The sequence below is a fragment of the Sphaerodactylus townsendi genome, linkage group LG06 (genome assembly GCF_021028975.2).
Source record: "Sphaerodactylus townsendi isolate TG3544 linkage group LG06, MPM_Stown_v2.3, whole genome shotgun sequence".
In the NCBI taxonomy this organism is placed as follows: Eukaryota; Metazoa; Chordata; class Lepidosauria; order Squamata; family Sphaerodactylidae; genus Sphaerodactylus; species Sphaerodactylus townsendi.
Genome location: NC_059430.1, coordinates 102,739,871 through 102,764,032, shown reverse-complemented (window position 1 = coordinate 102,764,032; position 24,162 = coordinate 102,739,871). Strand labels below are relative to the sequence as shown.

The window sequence follows — 24,162 nt, the reverse complement described above, 5'->3', positions numbered from 1 at the left end:
TAAAGAAATGGAAGCCTGAACACAAGCTCACAATCTCTCTTGATCTGAATAACACAGGGTACCGTTTGTCAGGATGCACTGTCCATGTGCTGTTGTGGCTGGTGTGAACTATGCCGCATGGCCCGTGAAGTCCATACCCGCTCCCGGAGTTCTTAAAAGCAGAACTGCCAGAAATTGTACTGCTGCAAAGATGGAGAAGAGAAGCTTGGACTGATTTTATTCTGTTAAAAATAATCCTTTTGCTTAAAATTGTATCGATAGCACTGTAAACTGGTGGAAATTGCTCTAAATAAATAAACTGAAGATACAGCAGCACAGACATTTCAATTCTCAAGGACATAAATTATTTGTGGGGTTCTGATGACCTTTAGGCACCACAGTTGTGAAGATCTCTGCGCTTAATTGCTTAGGAAAACTACCATGCTTAACATTGCAATCAGAGATTTCATCATTTTTGTGATCTTAAAGTAGTTTCTGTTGTGAAAAGAATTATTTTGAGAAAACTGTCCATTACCTCTAGTAAAACAAGGTTTGGGGTATGTCCTTGCACTTCAATGTTATGCATACAAAATAGCACAATTTTGCATTCCTCTGCAGGTTACAATGACATTTTGGCCTGAAATGCAACCCTGGGACTACTTCAAACCATTTTCATTGATGTCTCTGAAGTGAGGCATGTGTTGTTTGGGCGATGCAATGAGCCAGTAACCACATTCCCAGCTGAGATGGCCAATCCTTAGGGTTGTCACCATTTTAGTAGCACTTGGAGATGCAATCCAATAACTCATCTCCATGCACATAGGTAAGTTTTCATGTCCGAAGCTCCGCCCACCCGTTTGAGGGTTTTTAAAACGTTTTAGTGCTTTTTCAGTTTTTGGCCTGCAGGGGGTGCAGTGTTTGGGCTAGCAGAACCAAACTTTCCGGGATTGTTTGGGGGACTCTCCTGATGATACTACCCGGGTTTGGTGAGGTTTGGTTCAGGGGGTCCAAAGTTATGGACTCCCAAAGGGGGTGCCCCATCCTCCATTGTTTCCAATGGGAACTAATAGAAGATGGGGACTACACCTTTGAGGGTCCATAACTTTGGACCCCCTGAACCCGCTGCTTTCCTAAACCTGGGATACTATCAGGGAGAGTCTCTTATGATACCACACCAGGTTTTGTGAAGTTTGGTCCAGGAGTCCAAAGCTATGGGACTCCCAAAGGGGGTGCTCCCCATCTCCCATTGTTTCCAATGGGAGGCTTAGGAGAAATGGGGCTACACGCTTTGAGGAGCTCCCATAACTTTGGACCCCCTAGGACAAACTTCCACGAAACCTGGGGGGTATCATTAGGCGAGTCTCCTAAAGATACCCTGAAGTTTGGTGCTTCTAGCTTAACCATGGTGCACCCCTGACATCCAGGCACACCCAAATTTCCCCAGATTCTCCTTTTAAATCCACCCCCCTTAGGCATGGATTTAAAGGGAGAATCTGAGGTCCTCAGTTTAGAAGAAGAAGATTGGATTTATATCCCCCCTTTCTCTCCTGTAGGAGACTCAAAGGGGCTTACAATCTCCTTGACCTTGCTCCCTCACAACCAAGCTTTTTCCCTGTGAAGTGGAGTTGGGGGGCTGAGAGAGCTCCGAAAAGCTGTGACTAGTCCAAGGTCACCCAGCTGGCGTGTGTGGGAGTGCACAGGCTAATCTGAATTCCCCAGATAAGCCTCCACAGCTCAAGTGGCAGAGCAGGGAATCAAACCTGGTTCCTCCAGATTAGATACACGAGCTCTTAACCACTACGCCACATTGAAAGTGATGCTGTTTCAGGGTGGGGGATAATCCACCCCCAAACAGCATCACTTTCAATGTTGTTTAACTAGGGACCCCAGATTCTCCCTTTAAGGTGGATCTAGTTTAAACACCATTGAAAGTGATGCTGTTTGGGGGTGGATTCCTGCATCACAGTGGCTGCCCGGGGGGGGGGGGGGGGGGGGGGGGCAAAACTCAGATTTTGCACCAGGCTCCATTTTCCCTCTATGCCTCAGCCCAGAGGGGAGGGGCAGGGCAGGGCAGGGGAGTCTGCCATCCCCGACCTTGGAGAGCTGCTTTTATAAACGCTAGGTCAGGGGCGGGGCTTGGGGCGGGTGGGGGTGTGGCCCCACCCCGAACCCCCACCCCATAAAAAATCTATACCTACGTCCCTGCTCATCTCCTGACAACCAAGACTAGTCCTCCCTCAAGAAAACACCCTCACTGGGGAATGGAGCATGTGGCATTATTCACTACTTAAGTCCCTCCCCAGGTTCAATTCCCAAAATCTCCAGGTGATTTCCAATCCATAATATATCTTGGGCAATGTGATTATTGTATAAAGAATTAGAAACCTATCATTTACACTATGCCCAATGGCTTAAAACAGAAACACACACACAGAAAAGGAAAGCGCTAAGTGTGCTTTGCACTTTCCTTCTCTGTGCATATGTTTCTGTCTTACGCCATTGGGCATAGTGTAAATAGTACGATTTCCAACACATACCTGGCAACCCTTTCGGTGCCCACTTTTCTACATTTTAGGAGGGCTACCAACCCTGGCCTGGGAAATTCATGGAGGTTTGAAAGCAGGGCCTCCCGTGGGACAAGTTGCCATTTCCCCAAGGCTGGATATATTCAGGTCCCACTTGGCACTTGGTAACTTCAGAAAAGCCAGAGGCGAAGGGCGAATCTTTGACTCCGCCCCCTTCAAGCGAGAGCCAAATTTCCCACACCGCGCATGCGCACAGAACGCACAAAACAGTCCTTCCCACCTCGATGCTGCTCTCTTTGCCGGGAGTGGGTGGAGCGGGCGAAGCCTCGGAGAACGTCAAGTCCCACCTGTCACGAAGACGCCCTGCGATTGGCTCGTTCCCCGTCTCCGAGCAACAGGGTTGGCGTCGTCAAAGTGGCTCCCGAAACTCGCTCGGTGGGGTGACATTTCCAGCCAGGCCGGGGCCTGGGCCGCAGTCGGGCGCCATGTCGACGCGGACGCTGCCACTTCTGTTCCTTAACCTAGGCGGGGAGATGCTCTACATTCTGGACCAACGGCTGCGCGCGCAGAGCATTCCGGGAGAGAAGGCGCGCAAAGGTCAGCCGGACGGCCTCAGGAAACGCCCCGCCCCCTTTGAAAGCACCCTGGAAGGGGGGGGGAGAAGTGTTCCTGTCAGTGCAAACCCCCCTCCCCCGCTTGGTTTGGCTGAAACGTGTCGGAGAATAAGGGCGTGGGATAGATTGCTCGCCTACTCCGGAACGGGATTTCTCTGTTAGATAGTGTCGGCATTGCAAGCAGAAAACCAGCACAGGACACAAAGGGGTGGTCGTCGTGAGGCCCCATGACTAGTTTTCTACTTGCAAGGCGCGTGTGTGCAAAGGAGCGTTCAGAACTGGAGTCTGCAGTGACGCAGTTCGTTCACCCGCTTTGCTGCCTCCTCTTTGCAGATCGTGTGTTAGTCGCCAAACGCACGCTCTGAACCCTGGGGGAACTGCTTAGTTTAGAAGCCACAGCTGTCACAGGTAGTAAAGTGAAGTGGTCGAATCCTGAGATGAACTGGAGCCCTTCGGACTGCTGGCTTCAGAAACCGCATGGCTCATGCTCTCCCACATAAAAAATCTGCCAAATTTTTAAAAGCCATAGAGAAAAAGGGGTTATCAATGAGGAACTAGCTTTCTGCTTATAAGAAAGTGCAAGAGATTAGTAATGCCCTTTATTTATTGGAACACTAATCTAGAACTTCTTTGAAAATTAAAATCCTTGCTCTTCAGTGACACAGGTGATTCTCCCCTCATCAATATGCCCCTGAATTGCTGCATGTGTAGGAATGGGGTAGACAGGCTTCATGAAAGACTTGCCTTTTTTATTGTGGCAGAAGTGTTCTTGCATGTGTTCTATGAACAGCTGACTGCAATTCCAGTTCCTGCAGTCCACAGAGTGGCTCTAACAAATCAGAGTCTTCCAGATGCTACAAAAGTTTTCTTTGATTTTATTTCCAAATCAGTTAAAAGGACAAGGAAGAGGTGAGTTTTGGGTAGAACTTCCAAAGGCACAGATTTCTCTTTGATCCATTGCTGTTTGAAGTCAGCAAATGCAAGTTTCCAAACATATCATTTACTTATTTATTTGTTTTTTTAATCCCTCTCCCCGCCCCCACTATAGTGGGCTCAGAGCAGCTCACAACTGTATAAAAACAAAACAAAATTAGACATGAACTTGTAATAAACAATAATACACTAAAACATATAAAGATGTCACTTGGTCCAACCAAGGATGAAAGGGCTCAAAAAGTTCCCAACCCTTCATGCTAAAATAAATTCAGTATAACAGGGATGGGGAAGAAAAGAAGGCCAACTAAGATGGAAATATATCTGTTGCTGTCCTCAACTGTAGGTTTGGAGAAACAGTTCTGTCTTACAGGCCCTGCGGAAGTGAGATAAGTCCTGCAGGGCCCTGGTCAGAACCAAGAAATCCTTGGATCTAGTTAAGGACAGCTGGGCACTTCAGGCTGGGGACCATCAGCAGGTTGTTACCAAATCTTGTTTGCTAAAAGTTTTGGTTTCTGAACTAATTAAAGGGCATGACGCTATGGTTGATGTACAAACATTTTGAAGTAGCACACAAGAAGAATTCTAGCCAGATTCCCTTGCCATTGAAATGACATCTAAATCTTCTTGCATGGAACTCAGGACTCTAAGTCAGTTTGAAATCATTTCCAAATTAATAACACAAATTAAAATCCCGGCTTGATTTGTGTTGCACCTGCCCTATCATGTGGCACTTCACTCCTTAATTAATATTGCATGTTTGTAGATCCCACTGTTAGCATTAAATGATCTAGAATATGTGCTGCATATTCATATCCTGCCAAACTGGGTACTGGGTACCTTGAAAATACCCTACAACCCCAACATTTCAGTTTTAGCAAACATTTGCTATTCAAACTCAGCTGGATGCCCACTTTTTTAATCATTGTGAAGTCCATGCACCTGTAGGCTGAGAAGTCACAGGTTATAGATTAGGACAAATTCCCAAACATACTAAAGATAACCAAGTTATTAAATATAATCTCTTTCTCATTTGTATGTGATGTGCTTATTTCTTTTTAAAATAGTATTTCTCTGTTTTCTCATAAACATAGTTATTTCTGGATTTCTGATTGGTTACACTAAATTAGAGATAAGCAAGACAGATGCAAATAGCCAATCAGCAAGTGCATATGAGATAATCTGATATATGAAGGCAAAAAGCCCAATTATGACTTCTGAAAAGCAATTAAATCTTTTTCTGGAGTTGTTCCAGCTGTCAAAGACAAAGGGTGATCAGCAGACGTATAATCTTTCATTCAACTTGCAAATTTGGCATGAAAAAAAGGAATGGTATCATTGTTACTGCAACACTTCTTTCCTGGTCAGAGGTGATAGTTGTAGTCTCTTCCGAAATAAGATTGGGTACGGCATGTATCTAGCAGATCAGAGGAAGTTTAAGAGAACTGGCATAAAATAAAGTGGGCTGTGGACCAATGGTAGAGGTGCCAGCTCTGGATTGGAAAATGCATTTAGATTTAAGTGGTGATTTGTGGTCCTCAAAGATATGCCCCAGTATCAAACAGGTGGGGGAGATGATACAGTCAAGACTGAACATTCATATGCTTGACTCCTGGTTCATTTATGTGCAGAATTACTCCAGTTTAAGCCCATCGAATTCCATTGGCTTAAACTAGAGTAACTACATGAAGCTGCACTGTACACCAACGGTGGTCCTTTGGATAGGCAGCTGCCTTATGCCATATGCCATTTATGTCCATCTGAGTCCTGTAGAGTGAGGGGCTACTGCTTACCATTGAAGAGGTTACCAGCTTTTGGCAAAAATGTGTTTCCCTTGGGTGTTCAGGTCATCTAAATGAGAATGGGAATGTTGGTCTGGGATGCAGGCTCCCCAATTCCTGGCTTTCCGTGTGTACCCAGACACAAATGTTCTGCAAGCTACGTTAATTGTAACTTGATTTGTTTTCCATCTGGGATTTGCAAGCTTTTCCCTGTGTTTGTTGGTACAGGTAGACTACTTGCTGATGGTTACGCACATTGACATGTACAGTTAAGAGACCGTGGGGAAGGGGTGCAAAAATGTGCATCATTTACCCTCCAGAAATAGACAGTTGCTGGTGATTTATGTGTTCCAGGAAGGACTTCTCTTACTACGGATGTGGGGGCAGAGCAGTAAGAATGTTGTCTTTAATTGGCAGAAGATTCACATGTTTTGGGACTCTCAGACCAACAATTTGCAGCACTTAGAGCAGGAGTGTTGAATTCTGGCCCTGATATTCATGGACTACAATTCCCATCAGCCCCTGCCAGCATTAAGCACAGTCCATGAACATCTGGAGGGCCAGAGTTGGACTCTTCTGACTTATAGAATCCCTCCACGCATAAAGATTTGAAATGTCTCCATTCCAAAGACCAGTCTGCAGGCATAGCATTCTGCATCATTAGTTCCAATCTTTTATGAAGACCCTCTCATTCTTTCTTTATTCTTATTGGGATTCTTTTCAGACAGCACAAAAAGCCACTTTTACTAAACAGCCAGTATTGTGTAGTGATTAGAATGCTGGGCTAAGAGCCAGGAGGACCCAGTTTTGAATCCCAGAAGCTTGTTGGGTGACTTTGGTCATACCCCCAGCCTAACCTACATCACAGGGTTTTGAGGAGAATAAAATGGAGGACCAGAGAATGATTTAAGATGCTTTAGGTCCCCAGTGGCGAAAAGGGCAGGGTATAAATGAAGCAGATGAATAAATAATCTGATTTCTCAGACATACTGAGCCAAGACTTACCAATAAAGGTACTGAGCTGATAGGTACCCAGCCTAACCTACATCACAGGGTTTTGAGGAGGATAAAATGGAGGACCAGAGAATGATTTAAGATGCCTTAGGTCCCCAGTGGCGAAAAGGGCAGGGTATAAATGAAGCAGATGAATAAATAATCTGATTTCTCAGACATACTGAGCCAAGACTTACCAATAAAGGTACTGAGCTGATATTTTACTTGTAGTTCTAATGTTTTTCAATGGGTCTTTCTTTTGCCATTCCTCATGAGGATCCTGAATTCTTGAGTGTCTATTGTCCCACACATTTTAAACTCAGAAACTTTATACAAGAATAAAGAGAGGCATTTAATTCCCACCTGTTTATCAAGTTCATAAAGTTCTTCTCAATTTCTAACTGATGACCTGTGTGTCTTTGTATGATCTTGAGTCTTCTATCTGGTGATAGGTTTTGGACCACCATGTCTGAAAGCATTTCCATGTCAGTAGTACTTGGAAACATGACAGTAAAGAATATTCCTCAGTAGAGTTTTGAATACTGGGAATGTTTCATCCTAAAAGAAGAGGAAGCCATAGAGGAGAAAATGCCTGATCCTATATTAGCAGTCACACAAAGGGTTGCAATTCCAGATGCTATGAGGAAACATTCCTTTACTTCTAGGACAATTTTTTTTACTGGGTTAGCTTTGAGGGGTATTAGTCCTGATTTCCCAGAAAAAACCATTTGGAATATAATTGTAAGAGAAAGGGGGGGGGGTGTCAAAGCAAGGTTGATGTGTGAAGGGATGTAAGTAACTTGGTACACATAGAAAAAGCCAGAAAAAGATTTCTGCTCTCCAGGTACCAGCATCAGATACTGAGGTGCTGATTCTATTAGGGGAATATTTTAAATTTTCTACCAATGTGATGGAGTTGATGAAATCTTGGTTTTGGAGAGACCCGCAAATCAATTCCCCATCAGATTTACTGGGCAAGTCATTCTCTGTCCCTCTAACTTACAAGGATAACATGGGCTAACTCCATGTGACTTCGTTCCCCAGTCTCTTTAAAGGAAGGCTAAGAAGTAAATCTCATAAATATTCCAGGTTCTCCAATAGACAGAGATCTCAGATTCTTGTAGCCCTTTAGATGAAATAACAGGGCCATAGTGTAGTTTTTAAATTTTCATATATCTATTTTTTAAAACGAAATTAACACTCACTTCCCTCTTTTGTATATTTCCAATGCTGCAGCAGCACGCTTAATGCTGTTGTCCCTTGCTAGGATTCTTTTTCATTTATTTTTTCCCCCTTTCAGCCTGCTTGTCAGTGTGTTGTTCTTACTCCTTGACCCATCGTTTTTTCTGTTTTATGCTTCGTGTAGATGAATGGACTGATGTGGACAGGAGACGAGGTACTGTAACATTTTTAGTTGCATGCAGTAGAACCATGTGCCCACACATACACACTCCGTCCCCCCACCGCTTCACTGCTGTAGTGGTAGCAGCTCTTCAACTGAGGCTTTTCTGCATTTAAAAACAGGCAGAAATGACCCTGACGGTGAGCTGAACAACCAAGAGACTTCACCAGTGCTCCTCAGGCGAGCTTCTTTGGGAACTCACCTGAGTGGGCTTTACCCAACTGACTGCTGAACATCGCCATTGGAAAACTTTTTCAAACCCATGTGAGCGCGAGCATGCAGCTGCATGAGTACCATGAGCATTGTTCATGAGCAAATGCAGGCAGAGAGCATGCATACTGTCTATGTGTCACCCTGTTCCCAGCTCTCTCCCCCTTTTCCTCCCCTGCCGCATAATTGCAGCCCCTCCCCCCAGCTCCTGTAGGCAGCTGTCTTGTACTAGTCCCAGTCCACTGTTTTCTGACTAAGTCCAGAGAGTGTCACCGTTCTCTTCTGGCACCTTCAGATATCCTGAGTTAAATCCTAAAACCGTTGCTGCGTCTTGTTTAATAGGCCTGAAATGAATTAAAGAGAGGAAATGATCAAGTTTTAGCAAATACGCCCTGGGACAAATCCAGCTCCAAGTGCCGCCAGGTGTCTGTTTTTCTTGCTTCAAATTGCACTGCAATTTTGGAAGTAGTTAGGGGGGCGTGTCCTGCATTGCTGATGTGCCACATGGAGATATGAGCTGTATGGCGAGGTGGCTTTGGCACGGCTACTGGCACAGCTACTCAAGAGACAGTATATAACGACTCCCCTCTCTAGTTTTCATTGGTGGCTGCTTAAGGAGACCCAGCACTTTGTCTCATGTTGACGCTCCCAAAGTTTAATTGTTTCCTGGTACAGAAGATCCTGAGGGATGACAGGGCAGCTGGCTAGGCCGTCTCACCCGCTTGGTTTTTCCCATGGCTTCAGTTTTGGCAGAGTGGCATGTTACCTAACGCATCATGTGGGCATGAAAGAACAATGTGAGAAGTGACTCTTGGGACCACTCTCTCTGGGGTGTGTTTCCCAACTAGCAAGAGGGGCTTTTCCGGTTGGGGCTGACAGAGAAACAACTCAGACACGAGGCTGCCCGTTCCAAAAGCCCTAAACGGAGACATGGAAGGACTGTCAAATTCTGCTATGGGTGGCTCTTTCCACGAGCAGAAATGAATAGTGTCCTGGAAGCTCTTTAGAGGCATCCTGCGAGGTAGATTTCATACCATGCCTAGAGCTTGTCAAGGATTGTTGCAGAAATGATCAAGAGGGAATTGCAAAATAAAGGTTCTATGCATTCATCCCCAGTGCCTGTGCATTAACAATCACTGCTGGATACTAGATAGGTCATCTGCTGTTAGTGCAAGGGAACATAGAAAAAAAGGCTTAATAATTGAAACTACTATGTAGAAAGTCTGGAGAAAAACCACTCATAAGATTGTCTAAGACAGGAGGCAAGACCACCTCAATCATTGCTGATGCTCTCTCAAGTGTCAGAACTGCCCTCGTGAATCTGGTTTCATTCAAGGCTAAACCCCATAAAATGTTCCTTTGTCCCAGAAAGTTGCAGGTAATCTCAGCTTGCCTACAGAAATCCCATCTACCTCAAATCTGATGCTGGTGACTGGAGGATTTTCCAGCCATACTCGAGGATAACCTATCAGCTTGGTTCTTTGATTTTTGGCAAATGAGAGTGTGATATGTATTGTCAAAGGCTTTCACGGCTAGAATCACTGGAGTGTTGTGGGGTTTCCAGGCTGTATGGCCATATTCCAGTAGCATTTTCTCCTGACTTTTCACCTTCCTCTAAAGATGCTAGCCACAGATGCAGGTGAAAAGTCAGGAGAAAATGCTGCTGGAACATGGCCATACAGCCCAGAAACCCCACAACACTCCAGAGTGTGATATATTTTTCCTGCTCTATTTTTAGTCCCCAGGTGTGCGGTCATTTCTAAGAGTAGGGGTTTTTTACTGTCTCCCATTTTTGAGGATTATTTATATGTGTCCAAACAACTATAGCACAAGGGATATCTACTGTGATGAATGGGAGCATCCTCTGAAGACCAAGCAGTTCTTGCCTATCACTAGAGGCAAAAGGAATATGTCTACTAATTGAGTAGCAATCTTCATGTCCAACAGGATTTTCTCAGTATAAGCTTTTAAGAGTCAGAACATCCTTCATCAGATGGAGCTTTTACTTTGAAAACTTATCCCCTGGAAATCTTGCTACTCTTTTAGGTGCTGCTGGACTCAAATCTTGCTCTTCCACCGCAGACCAAAATGGATATCCACCTGAAACTAGTAATTAAAGAGCAGTGGTGTTATATCACAGTTATTATGCATGTAGAGATGTTGAAGACTGCAGGGCAGTGATGGGATTCAAATAAATTTAACAGCCGGTTCCGTTGGTGGGATTCAAATAATTTAACAACTGGTTGTTTACAAGCACCATTTTAACAACTGGTTCTGCCGAAGTGGTGCGAACCTGCTGAACCCCACCACTGCTGCAGGGGCAGTATTGTTAGCATGTACCAGGCAGACCTGGAAGCCCCTTTAGATATGTATTAATATTTAATAAAAAGCCACCAGTATTAATCTTTTGCCACTAGTGGCATTTGGTTGTGTATCTCAGCCCAAACTAATTGCAAGTGCAGACCAGGTACAATAACTTCCTGGTTCAAACAAACTGCTGCAGATTCAGAAGGTTTTAAGTCACAGTCACAAGAAACAGAGTTGGTGGAGCTTGCTGATGTGAAAGGAGAGACACTTGTCATTCCACTCCTGGAGTTGTTGAATTAAGACACATTTCCACTTTTTTGTTGTGATCGTTTTGTTGGAGGAGCAACAGGAAGAGCAGGTGCTGATATTTCATTCCCAAGAGAAGAATATGTTTCCCAGTCCTGCATTGCTAATGTTAGTAATGAAATCCTTGGCTGCCTTCTTGAAAGGATCTTGGGAACAGGCAGAGCCATGTATGGGGCCTTGGTTCTTGGGGATGGTGCCTCCATGTTGCATTTGGAACGGCCTGTGCAGTCCACCCTTCCCTCAGCCACAAACGTCTTTTTTGTCCTGCAGAATTAAAATGGAGCATAGGCGGTCCTGACAAGTTGGACTCTTTTGTCTTTGCAGTTATGAATGACATCATTACAACCATGTTCAATAAAAAGTTTATGGAGGAGTTGTTTAAACCACAGGAGCTCTATTCCAAGAAGGCCTTGAGAACCGTGTATGACCGGCTAGCGCACGCATCCATCATGAGGCTGAACCAAGCCAGCATGGATAAGGTAAGGTACAACCTTTCAATTTCCCTCAGCTTCCACTCACTCTTTACCAAAAAATACTGCCATTGAATGCAACTAGAGGCAAATCACACAACTCTGCATGTGGACTGGGTATAGATGAGCACATAGTGGGGATATGGCCAAAGTTGAGATGCTCCACTGCAGGGGATTTACTGCACCATCACAGTCCAGCTTCAGAAGGCTGTTACAAAATCCCTGAAGCTGCAGGAATTGCATGTGTGATAGGAAAATGATGCAACCACTTTGGTGTACCATGCTGGGTGCACTTTCATGACCACATTCATTGCTTGTTGGACTCCTGCAGACAACCTCATCCCACTTAATTCCTATCACCTAATGTAACCTATACTGCCACGTAGGCTCATTCTGACCTTAGAATGTGGAGAGCATAAAGGGTTTACTGAGAACGCAGCCTGATTGGCCAGAGAGAACTGCTGCGCATTGTTAACCCAAAGGCAATTAGAGCTGAGGGAGAGAACTGTTTGGAGCCCCAGAGTGAAGTCTTGTTCTATTATAGATCGCTTGTTCTGTTATAGATCCATTATCTGGTGGCTGAGGGCTAGTTCTGTGAGAGCTGAGCTACTATGAGTAAGGGCCAGTAAGGTCAGATTTAAGTGAAGGAATCTGTGCCAAAGTCCTATATGTAACCGTTACACAGAAACCCTAATTAATCACACTGGTGACTTGGTTTAGTTTCTCTGAGGAGACCAAACCTTGATATGGGGCAGTAAAGCTCCTGAGTGTGGTGAAATTGTAAATAGAGAAAGAACTGAGTTTCCTGGAGAAAAGCCACAAGTCCTTCTTTGGTAAGCAATGGGTGAAATAGATGTCTTTAAGTGGGGGGGGCGGGAATAGTCTAGGAGTTAGTGGTTTAGGAACGATGATGGTTACATTGAACTGAATTTAGAAATTAAGTCTTGTCAGCACTTCAATTAGAGAGTTCCAAACAGCTAACTCAATGTTTTCCAACCCTTTTGACGTTGCGGCACCCTTGACCTCACTCTTCATATCTCACGGTACCCCATGGGCTGTATGCCCCTGCCACACCCCACCTTCCCCTCCCGTGCCCCTGCTTGGCACCCCCATATTCCCCTCCCAGTGCCCCTGCTTCACACACACACATACACACCATGGTGGGCTTTAGTGAAGCTGTAGTGAATCCTACACCCCTTTCTCATGGCACGACACTTACCTGATTCTAAGTCTGTGGCTTGGGGGTCAGAGAGGTGTGGCTTGGGGTAAGTTGGAATGTGAGGATAAGGGGAGGGTGGGGAGGAGCAACTGGAGATGGCAGGGGGGTTGAAAGGGAAAGCTTGGGGTGACAGATTGGGAGAGGGTCCTGGTGGGGCAGGGTGACAAGGTTGGAAGTTGTGAGTAGGAGTTGGGAAGGGGTTGGGATGAGTATAGGGGTGGGGAAGGGTTGAAAGGGGTGGGTATGGGTGTGGGAGGGTGGAATTTAGATGACTGGGGTGGGAGGGGGAGGCAGGGAGGTTTCACCTGTGCCCCGGACTCCAGCCCTGAACCATCACGATCGCGGGGGAGGGGTGCCTTCAGGATGCATGGGGGCCCAGCGGGGGTAGCAAGCAAGCTTCCAGGTGGCAAAGTAACCAAAACACTGCCGCCCGCAGGAGGAACAGGAGTTTGGGAAAAAGCAAGAGGCAAGGTGAGCAGCGGGAGCAGGAGAAGTCCCCAGGGAGGGGGTAGGGAGGCCACAAAGGAAAACAAGGAAGGGGCAGGGTAGGGATAAAGGGAGGAGGGCCAGTAGAATTCCAGTAGCATGCTCATGGCACCCCAGGGTGCCCCGGAACACTGGTTGGGAATTGCTGCACTAAGGGAAGCCTGAGCCCCTGCCCTTGCCTTAAACCTAATTTATTATTTTTATTTAATTTATTCTGTCTTAAATTGTTGCCAAAATTGTAACAAAAACCGCAACCCTAAAACTGACCATAGCCCTATTCTTGGACTGCGCCCTAGAACACTAAGGCAAGCCTGACCCCTGTCCTTGCCTTAACCCTGACCCTAACTTATTATTTTTATTTAATTTATTCAGTCACAAATTGGTCCCAAAATTGTAACAAAAACCCGAAACCTAAAAATGACCATCGCGCTATTATTGGACTGCGCCCTAGAACACTAAGGCAAGCCTGAGCCCCTGCCCTTGCCTTAACCCTAACCCTAATTTATTATTTTTAATTAATTTATTCAGGCATAAATTGGTCCCAAAATCAGGGCATTATCAGGGTTATCAGAGCAGTCTCAAGGAGAGTCACACTGCTTCTATAACTAAGCCCACTGATGTTCAGAAGGGTGTAAACTCTGCTTGGAACTGCACTACATATGTGGTGGCTTAGCTATCTGTTCTGGGTTCTGCAGTCTAACTAGATGCCACTTGCATTTTTTCTGTAGCTCTACGATCTTATGACCATGGCCTTCAAGTACCAGGTTCTACTCTGCCCTCGGCCCAAAGACATTCTGCTCGTCACTTTCAACCACTTGGATTCCATCAAGGATTTTATCCAAGATTCACCCAGCATTCTGAATCAAGTCGATGAAACCTTTCGGCAGCTAATTGATGTAAGCATACATCATGCCTTCTGTGAGTTGTTCAACTTTTGGTTATATGTAATGACAAAAGTGCTACAAGATGGCTTTTGGGTGGCTAGCTCACTTGTCTAGTTGCAAGTCACACTTGATTACAGAAGAGGTGACAGCTTTGCAAATAACAAAGTAGATACAGATTTCCAAAAGGGAAGTATAAAAGCATCAGAGAGGAGGATATAAAATGGGGTAGGATGATTAGTGATGAAATAAAGTAATGTTTAGGGATTTAAGCAGCAGACAGCAATAGATCAGCAGCCTTAAATATAACACAAGCAAGTCTGGATTATGTCAGTATTGCAGTACAAAAGTTGTAACCCGTTCTGAACTGAGTGGCATTTGAAAACAGAGCACAGATTTCATGAAATAAGTGTGTGCTGTTTTGATCCAGATTTCCATGTTGATTACTTGATTGTTGAACCTGGTTTAAGATCCCATAAGCATCCAGAGATCCACTAGATAGCTTTGAGAAAGTCATACTGTTTTAAGTGGCCTGTCGCTGAAATGGGAAGAGTGAATCTTTTTACCATCCATTATAGGGATATGTGAAGCACCTTGCCCATTAAAAAGAGCTATATAAATATGAATGACACTAAAGCTGAAGCCTTGTGCGTTGCTCATGTTACAATCCAATTCTCTTTCCCAGACATATGGATCACTCTCTGATGGGGAATTTCAGCTCATTCGGCAAACATTGCTCATCTTCTTTCAGGACATGCACATCAGGGTATGTATTTCCAAAAAGCCTGTCCAGTGGAAATGGGGCAAGGGAAAAATATTGCATGGTAAGATGTAGAAACAAAGCATAAATAATTTGTAAATGGTGCCATTGCGCTGACAAACCTTTGGGATTGTCCCTCCACAGGTCTCCATCTTCTTAAAAGATAAAGTTCAGAACTCCAATGGCCGCTTTGTGCTCCCGACCTCGGGTCCAGTTCCTTGGGGGACAGAGGTTCCAGGACTCATCAGGTGACTCTTTCCATCAGCTTTCTCTACATTGCTGGGGTAGGTCAGCAGTCCTGGAGGGAGACCCTGTCCTGAGATGGGCTGTCTAAGTCAAATGGGCATCCTGAATAGGAGCAAGAGTGTCTCTGGAAGGGCCATCACTCAATGGAAGAGAATCAGCTGGTCATACGAATGGTTCCAAGTTCAATCCCCAGCATATCCAGTTAAAGTAGCAGTGGCGTAGTGGTTAAGAGCAGGTGTACTCTAATCTAGAGGAACCGAGTTTGATTCCCCGCTACCCCTTGAGCTGTGGAAGCTTATCTGGGGAATTCAGATTAGCCTGTACACTCCAATACACACCAGCTGGGTGACCTTGGGCTAGTCCCAGTTCTTCTGAGCTCTCTCAGCCCCACCTACCTCACGGGGTGTTTGTTGTGGGGGGGGGGGGAATGGCAAGGAGATTGTAAGCCCCTTTGAGTCTCCTTACAGGAGAGAAAGGAGGGATATAAATCCAACTCTTCTTCTTCTAAAGGATCAGGTGCTAGATGATCCGAAAGACTTCCACCAGAATCCCTGGAAATCCACTGCCAGTCTGACAACAGTACTGACTTTGATTGATCAATGGTCTGATTCAGTTTAGGGTATGCCCTAGACTGGAAAACATGTTTTCCTCAACTCCTATAATAGTACACATTACTAAGCTATCCCAGTTGAATTGCTTCTGATAGACCCTTTTGAAGACAAAGACTTTCTAGAGCTTCACAAGCCTGTACTGTAAAATTGGTGATCAGATTTTGCTTTTTTTCCCCCCCCCCAGGCTTTTCAACAATCAAGGGGATGAAATTAAAAGGACTGAATTTGTTCATGGTGGGAATTATCTCCTTCCTCTCCGGGAAGGCTCATTCGACCTTTATGGAGACAGAGTCATTAAACTGGGAACAAACATGTAAGCAACAGCTTGCAAAGTCACACCTCTGTTGTGAGCATTTGGCACTTTCCCTCTGTGTCTTCTGTACACTTTTTGTTTGCCTTCTAGGTATAGCATCAGCCGGCCTGTAGAGACACACATGTCAGGAACAGCCAAAAATACAGCGTCCCGTATAAAGGTTGGTCTCTTGTATTTTATCTTCTCAGGCACTTCTGTGTTTAGAGCCCACTTGGAATATTGCTGCACACACACCCCTCCCCACTGTGCAGTCCCTTTGTGAGGTGAACAACCCCCTTGTCTCAAATTAGAACAACATTCATCAGAACATTACTCAGCCTCGTCAGGTTGATTTTATTTTCTAACCCTTCCATTGTGATTAGGGTTGGGAAATATCTGGAGATTTTGGGAGTGGAGCCAGAGGAGGGTTGGTTTTGGGGAGAGGAGGGAAGGGAAGGGACTTTGATTAATTACAATGCCATAAGGTTCACCTTCCAAAGCAGGCAATTTCTGCAGGTGAACCGATCTCTTTCACCAGGATATCAGTTGTAATAGTGGGAGATCTTCAGCTACTATCAGGAGATTACAATACAATAATCTGTACTAATCAACACTGTAAATATTCCAATATAACACAATAATTAACAATGGTAAATATGTATTTTTGGTATATAAAAAGCAGTAAAAATGTTCACCACTAGATGTCAGTCATAACATCACAAAACAGAAATCATATACAAAAAAAAAAAAGAAACCCTTGCTTGAAACTGCATTATCCTATATTTCCTATATATCCTATATTTCCTGCATAATCCTATATTTCCTGCAGATACGAACCTCCTGGTAGCCCCCTGCCCTTCTACTGTTAGATTGGCCTAAACCAGGGCCAGGGATTTTTCCGCCCTGGCCCCTACCTGGTAGAATGCTCTGCCGCTTAACACCGGGGCCCTGCGGGATTTGATGCAATTCCACAGGGCCTTTGGTTGAGGCCTATATAATTACATTTGTTGCCGGCCCTAATCCTAATTCTGGTTTTAAGTTTTAAGTAGACTTTTATTTCAGTTGTATTTTAATTAATTTTGACTTGGTTTTAATTATTAATAGCAGTTTTAATTGTTTACTAAATAGAGTTTTACTGTGTTATATTTTATTATTGTAAGCCACCCTGAGCCCTTTCGGGGAGGGCGGCATATAAATGAAACCAAATAAGTAAACCTGTTCAGTTCCAAGAAAAAGTCCTGATTTATTCAGCTTAGAGATCGTTTGAAGATCCTGAACTGTGTTGTTATTTATGAAAAATATCAGCATTTAGATTTATGATTATTTGACCATGATGAAGATTTCGAAGCATGTTTTCGCTGGGATGGATCAGGACTTTTTCATGGGACTAAACAGGTTTAATTTCAATCCTGGGTTGCAGTAAAAATGTTCACAGCTGCTTTACTTTTGTGAAACAAAAAATACACTTTATTGTTCATTATTGTTTTATTGGAATATTTACAGTGCTGATTGGTACAGCTTACTGTATTGTATCCATTCAGTATCTGCACCTCACTGTCTTTTGTTAGAACCACCTGGAAGCTGGCAACCCTGCTTGTGATTGGGTTGTCTCAGTTGCCAGGCACAACTTCAGTAGTCTGCTATAGGAATTTTTTACGGAGCTCTGAAGAACTTGGAAGAAAATTAAGGCAGGATGGCAGAAGAGAAGAGCATAGGCCACCAGGGTAGGAGAGGAGCATCTCTTTTCCCAAGAGATCTCCAGAGAGGAGAAAGAGAGAGCCTCTAGAATAATGGTTCCCAAACAGTTCAAGTGCTCCACAAATGATGTCCAAGTGCTCCACAGAGAGGTTGGAATAAATGTGATCAGTGGTTTTGAGAAAACGATATTTAAAGTTACAATTTTTAATGACTTTCAATGCAAAAAATTAAGTTTAGGTCAAATTTTAAGTTATTTAAAATTCAAAAAATAATTTGTGCTTTTGCTATATGTACAATAAAAGATAACAACTTGAAAAAATACAGTAGATAGAAAACAGCCAAGAATGCACATACATGCCTTTAGCACAAGGGCAAAGATAGTGTTCCATGATAAATTTCTCTGCTGAAAAGTGCTCTGCAACTCAAAGAGTTTGAGAATATCTGCTCTAGAACAAGAGGTTTATCTTGTAGATTTATGCAATTGTAAACTGAGCCCCAAAATATCCCACAGCATTACAGTCCACTCTCTGAGATGTAGCTTGATAGAAGTTTCAGCTGCCCAAGTTCTTGAGAATAGTTTCATGATGCAAGTATATATCCTTCCCTTGTAAAGTTCCTTTTCCTCTAAAGTCCAGGCTTACGACCCTCCCCTTTGCTGAACTAAGGTAAAGTGTGTTGTTGAGACACAACCAACTCATAGCGGCCCAGTGAAGTTTCAAGAGATAAGCAGAGGAGGTTTGCCATTGAAGCAGCCACAGTTGTCCATCCAAGTACCAACCGTGGTTTGCTTCTGAGCTTTGATGAGAGTGGGCTAATCTGGGCTATTAGAGTCGGTAGTTTGCTAAACTAGAATGGGTGAGACCTCCCAGTATCTGTCTGTTTATTTATTTGCTTCCATGTGTAACAAGCCCATTGCCATTCCTTGCAGGAGAATGCCACTCCCAACCCTCTAGCCAAAGAAGAGCTGAACTTTTTGGCCAGGCTGATGGGTGGCCTGGAGATAAAGAAGCCCCTGGGCACTGAGGCAGGCTTCCGGCTGAATCTCTTCACCACAGATGAAGAAGAAGAGTATGATTAGTCTCTGTTTTGCTGTGATGTTGGTGCAAGAAAGGGGTAGCTTTAAGGGGGGAAAGTGGAGAGTGGAGTTTGTGTGCCTTCTCTACTGGAGAAGGTCAGCACCCACTTTGACTAGCATAAGGGTCACCAAAGATCCTCTCCAGATATGGCACTATGGATCAACAATTGATGCACTAAGCATCAAAAATTTCAGTGAGAGAGAGAAGTGGCAAAAGCTACCAAGGGCAACTTCTCAGACAATTTGTCTTTGTGGCATCCTGTTGGGCAGCAAATGAAATTCATCTAAGTCTCTTTATTCTTTTCCTCAAGACACGCAGCTCTGACACGTCCGGAGGAACTCTCTTATCAGGTTGTGAGCATACAAGCTGACCAGGTATGCCATCACAACTCTGTGACATTTCATTTGGAGACTGACTTTAGTAGCTGAATAAAATGTATATTTGGATGGATTGCGCAGTGCCCATGTAGACACTGAATATGTCATGTGTGCTAGAAAACAACACTTTGGCCCCTTCCGCACACGCAAAATAATGCATTTTCAAACCACTTTCACAACTGTTTGCAAGTGGATTTTGCTATTCTGCACAGCTTCAAAGAGCACTGAAAGCAGTTTGAAAGTGCATTATTCTGCATGTGCGGAGTGAGCCTTTGTGTGAGTAATGGTATGCAAGCTTTTCAGTTTCACAGAATATGCAGGTGGATGTGTGTTTAATGTGATCTGCCTGCATAAGTAACTACATGAGGGTGTGGCTCACACTGAATATCTTTGAATATGGGAGGACCCTGCATTCTGTGAATGCAGCAGAATGCAACTGGGTGAATCAGAACAAAGATCCAGCACGCAAAAGAACCAGGCAGGTGTTTATGGGAAGTGTATATTCAAGTGACTGCTTTTCCATGCAGTTTTCTCCAATGATAGGTAGACTTATTTCATCGTGGACATCTTAGGTTTGCTTTACCAAAAATTTTAACCAGTTTGCAACACTTATATCTTGCAGTAGGGAATTCCTAAGGCATTTTGTTCCTGGAACATAAGACAAATTCCAGTTTTGCAGGCTTCTTCTCAACAAAACTGTTGTACAGCCAGATGCATTTACTAGGGGCATCTAAGACAGTCTTGCCACAGCTGAAACTCCTGGTAACTCAGGTTTTGGCACCACACTTTAAAATCTTACTCAGAGCTCCTGGTAAATGCATCTGGTCATACAACAGTTTTGTTGAGGCAATACCTGGAACTTGTCACTCACATTTTGCAACTTCTGAAATTATCTGAGGTTACATTAATTTTAAATCGATTTTCTAAAGAGAAAAGGTAAAGAGTTCAAGAATCTGTTTCTGACATAGTTGAGTTAGAACTGGCCTATATTGAATTTTCATTCTTTTCCTTTAAGCTGTTCTTTGTAATGATGTTACTCTCTTAAATAGGACCAAGAGCGGAATGAGGAGCTGAGCCGAATCATGGAAGAGTTTGAGGTGGCAGAGCAGCCCCAGCAGAGCACCAGCAAGGGAGCTGACTTACTAGCCATGATGGACGAGCTGTAAGGCCTGGCTCTGGGGAACAGAATTGTCTGGGCAGCATGTCATATCCAGTCCCTCGTAGAACTCAGCCACCAGCCTCCTGCAGAAGGGAATGGTCGCCAAGGCCGTCCATTTGTGTTGGGTTATACAAGCTGGATGGCACAGAGGCCCAGTTGACCTTTGGGGAAATGGACGGAGGTGATTCAGTAGCCTCCTCGCTTTGTTGTCGTGGCCTACCTTGACCCCTGTGGGGTCAGTTAGATGTTTCAGCAGTGGAAGTGGACATTCATCCTGCCTTTAACTCACACGTGTTCATGGAAGAGGCATTGTTTCCCCCAGGTATCTTTCATAATTAGAAATGCCAGCTGTGCAGTGATGCTAATTATCTTGTGAATGTATCCTACAAAGAACAGAAGGAACAGTTCCTTCATTTTTAATATAGCAGCCAAAGCTGGCAAGAAGGTTGGATTGATGTATCAGCCACATTCTTTATCTGCTGCAGTAATAAAGACCAAAAACAACCTGCTGTTTCCAGAAGTGCCTTACTGATTGCGAACAGTGTATGTGCCGATCTGTGAAAATCTGCAGTCTCACATGTCAGCTTGTGGCCCACATCTAAAATGGTTATGCTCCTTCTGTTGTGGGGGAGGTTCCAACAATGGGCTATATGGCCTTTTTAGCATTTCTGCCTTTTCTTGACACTTTACCTGATTCTAGATCAGATCTCTGTATTCACTTTTCAGATGAGCCTCTTCAGGGAAACTGGCTGTGGACAGCTAACTCCAACACCACACCCACCAAATGCCTCCTGTATGCTCACTTTGCATTAACCCATCTGGGCATAACTGTAGCCCCTGATTCTGTCTATGTAACCTTCTCCTCACTTTTCCCATGAGTGTGCATGGAAAGGATAATCTCTTACTAAGGTTTCCATTTTTTTTTTCTGAAACAGCTCCTTGGGCATGCAGGATGTGGCAAACCTTTTTTTTTCCTACTAAGAAGACGCACACAAGGTTTTGGGAATCTAGGTTCATTTTTAACTATAAACCTGCCCCTCAGTTTCCAGGTATTCTACAGGTATCGAGTGTATAGGCTTTTGGTTTGCTGCTGTGAGATACGTTTTGTGGCGCACAAGGAGATTACTGAGGTCACTGAGGCTGGAGTGATATATAAAGAACTAAGAAGATTTATTTGTAGGTTGGTTTTAAAGGAACAAATCGGCAGCACAAGTCTCGAGGTAGACAAAGAAACCTGACTGAGGCATAAAAATTTAAACTGGTTCTGACTTCAGAGAGTAGCTTATCGACATTACTTTCAAATATAATTTTATTGACTAGCTACTAGCTAGGATTCTCTCACATGCACAGGACTCCTCCCTTACCAGCCTGCCCTTTCCTTAGAGTCAAATTGCACAAGGCCTGTTCATCACCAGAGACAGGCCTAGCAATCAAACCCTGTCTTCTCTCCCAGAGACATACTACAGGCAGAGCTAGCCTTCACTCTGTCTGCTGTTTTTCCTGAGTCACACCTGAGTTTTCACTGCTTTCCCCATGAGGCAGAACCCAATTCCCTCTTCTCCTATGTTCCCTCCAGCATTTCTCTGTGATTGGTTGCTGGAGCAGCACTTCCATGGTCTCATCTGAATGGCTGATTTTCCTTTCAGGGGCAGGGCAGCCTCCCATCCATCACAGTTCCTGCGGCACCCAGAACTTCAACAAATGAGGTTTTCTTCATCCATTAACACACAGAGCTGTCTTATACTGAGTCAGAGCCATCCATTCCAATGTTGTCTATTCAAATTAGCAGCATTTCTCCAGGGTCTCAAGTATAGAGACTTTTCATCCTTTTTTGCTGGAGATGCTAGGGTTAAACCTAGGACTTTCTTCATGTAAAACATAACCTCTGCAAATGAACTACAGTCCCTCACCTCCATGCTGAGGGAAGTTGCATCTGATGAGCTGTCAAACAGCTGTCGAAGACACAGGAACTGTATTAGGAAAACCTTAAAATGCTGGCGGCCAGAAGGTGTGCTTTGTGTGTAATTAATTTGCATGCAGTGAGATCAAGTGTGACTCCCAAATGGATTCTAGCTCTGGCCTGTTTGCCTACAGAAAGTTCCCTGTACCCACATTTCTTCCCACTAGTGCTTTGGCAGGTTAAAGGGGTGAATAGGGATCCCCCTTTGTTTTCAGCAAGCTTCTAGCTTTTCCCATCACACTGAAAGCCATGCCTACAGAAACTCCCCCTTTAAAACCTATTTGTTTTATTTGTACTCTGCTGTGCCATGCAAAAGATGGATTTCCGCATCAATCTCAACCAATTTAAAAAACAATACAAACATCAATTGAAAGACAACTGTAAGGTTTCAACCCAGGCACAATGGAAAGATCCAAAAAACAAACCACAGGCCACATAATAGCTTTTATTAGGCCCATCATATCTGGCTTAGCTAGTTGATAGGTGGAAGCTGGATCTAGCATAATGGTCATGTGACAGATGCCCCTCTGCTGCAAGGACATACAATCTATGGAGGACCCCTTTGAGGGCAAGCTTTGATACTGCTGATGCATTTCCAAGTAGTTTGAAGCTTCATTATGGTCTCAAAGGCAGTTCTATCCAGAACATATAGCACAGTCAAATTGCAGCATGTATAATTGTGACTTCTTAGGGCTACCAATTCCTGGTTAGGAAGGCCAGGATTTGTAGAAGGGAGGGACTTTAGCAGAGTACAATGCCACAGAGACCATTCTCAAAAGCAGCCATTTTCTGATCACTGTGGTATGGAGATCAGTTGTAATTTTGGTCTCTAAGATTCCACCGGGAGGCTGACAACCCATATCTATTTAGCTGTGATGCTTTTGTTGGTACATGATTCCACTATGTTCTTGGAAGATGCTTCTGGGATGACTAAACAAACTTCAGATTCTTGCAAAATGGTGTTCTACAATGGTACTTACCAATTGTCTCAAAACCAGGCTAGACCTGGTCTTCCAGATCCCTACTGTGGGTGCCCCCACCAAAAAGACCCAGCAGATGCTTGAACTGCCATCACAGACCATTTGGAGAACAGTTCCACCTGTAAGATGCAGGGACTAGAGTGGGGCAACCCAGGGCTTTTGCCTGGGTACCAGTTGCCTGGGGAACACTGGCCGCCCCTTTCCCCGAAAACTGCTGCAAAGCCTGTAATAATAATTGGCTGAGGCCACCAAAGACTGGGGGTGGGGACAAGGCTAGGGGAAAGCATCCTTCCTGGCCTTGTTCCTGCCCCCAGTCTCCTCCCTGCCACAGCCACTCACCTGAAACTAATTTTAACAATTAAATTTAAAGCAAACTCTTCGAGCTTCAAGGGTCCGGGGAGAAAGAAATGTGGGCAAGTCCCAGCCCCCCCCCCCCCCGCAACTGCTGCATAAGAAGCGAGCAGCTGTGAGGAGACTGAGGATGCAAGGTGCCGCCTCCCGCACCCCCCTTTCACAAAGTCGGAATCCAGCCTTGCAAACAGAACTGTCCCCATCTTCACAGGCTCTTGAAAAGCCTGGATCCAGCTTTGCAAAGGGGGCTGGGTCTATTGAGATAGGAAGAACTCTCCCCACCTTCACAGACCCCCTGCTCCCTCCCGGGGGGTGAGGGGGCTGCAAGCAAAACTCCGGGCTCGGGAGTTTTACGGAGGCAGCAGCAAGCCCTGGACCAGGAGAGAGCATCCTTTGCAAGCCAGGCTCTTGCTCTGCCGCACTGAGGCTCCAGGGGGCGCAGCATGGGCGGAAGCGTTGGTCTAGGAGGGTATCTAGTCTGGGCGGTATCAGAACAGCGAGGCTGGGCGATAGCCTATAGCAACCCGTTGTCATCCCTATGCCCCG

At 44.7% G+C, this 24,162-nt stretch overlaps 1 protein-coding gene across 2 annotated transcripts; it reads left to right on the top strand.

Moving 5' to 3' along the window:
• The first annotated feature begins 2,790 nt into the window (after positions 1-2,790).
• On the top strand, positions 2,791-20,829 carry OSCP1 (organic solute carrier partner 1). 2 transcript variants are annotated; one of them, XM_048500633.1, is made up of 11 exons: positions 2,791-3,101; positions 8,192-8,221; positions 11,375-11,529; positions 13,954-14,121; positions 14,792-14,872; positions 15,011-15,114; positions 15,908-16,036; positions 16,127-16,196; positions 18,642-18,781; positions 19,100-19,163; positions 20,216-20,829. In XM_048500633.1, exons 1-11 carry the CDS (start codon positions 2,990-2,992, stop codon positions 20,330-20,332), a joined length of 1,170 nt encoding a protein of 389 aa, XP_048356590.1. In that variant the 5' UTR covers positions 2,791-2,989; the 3' UTR covers positions 20,333-20,829. The 2 variants fall into 2 exon arrangements, with proteins under 2 accessions (XP_048356590.1, XP_048356591.1); XM_048500634.1 differs by lacking the exon at positions 8,192-8,221 and having other exon boundaries at positions 2,793-3,101.
• The last annotated feature ends 3,333 nt before the right edge of the window (positions 20,830-24,162 follow it).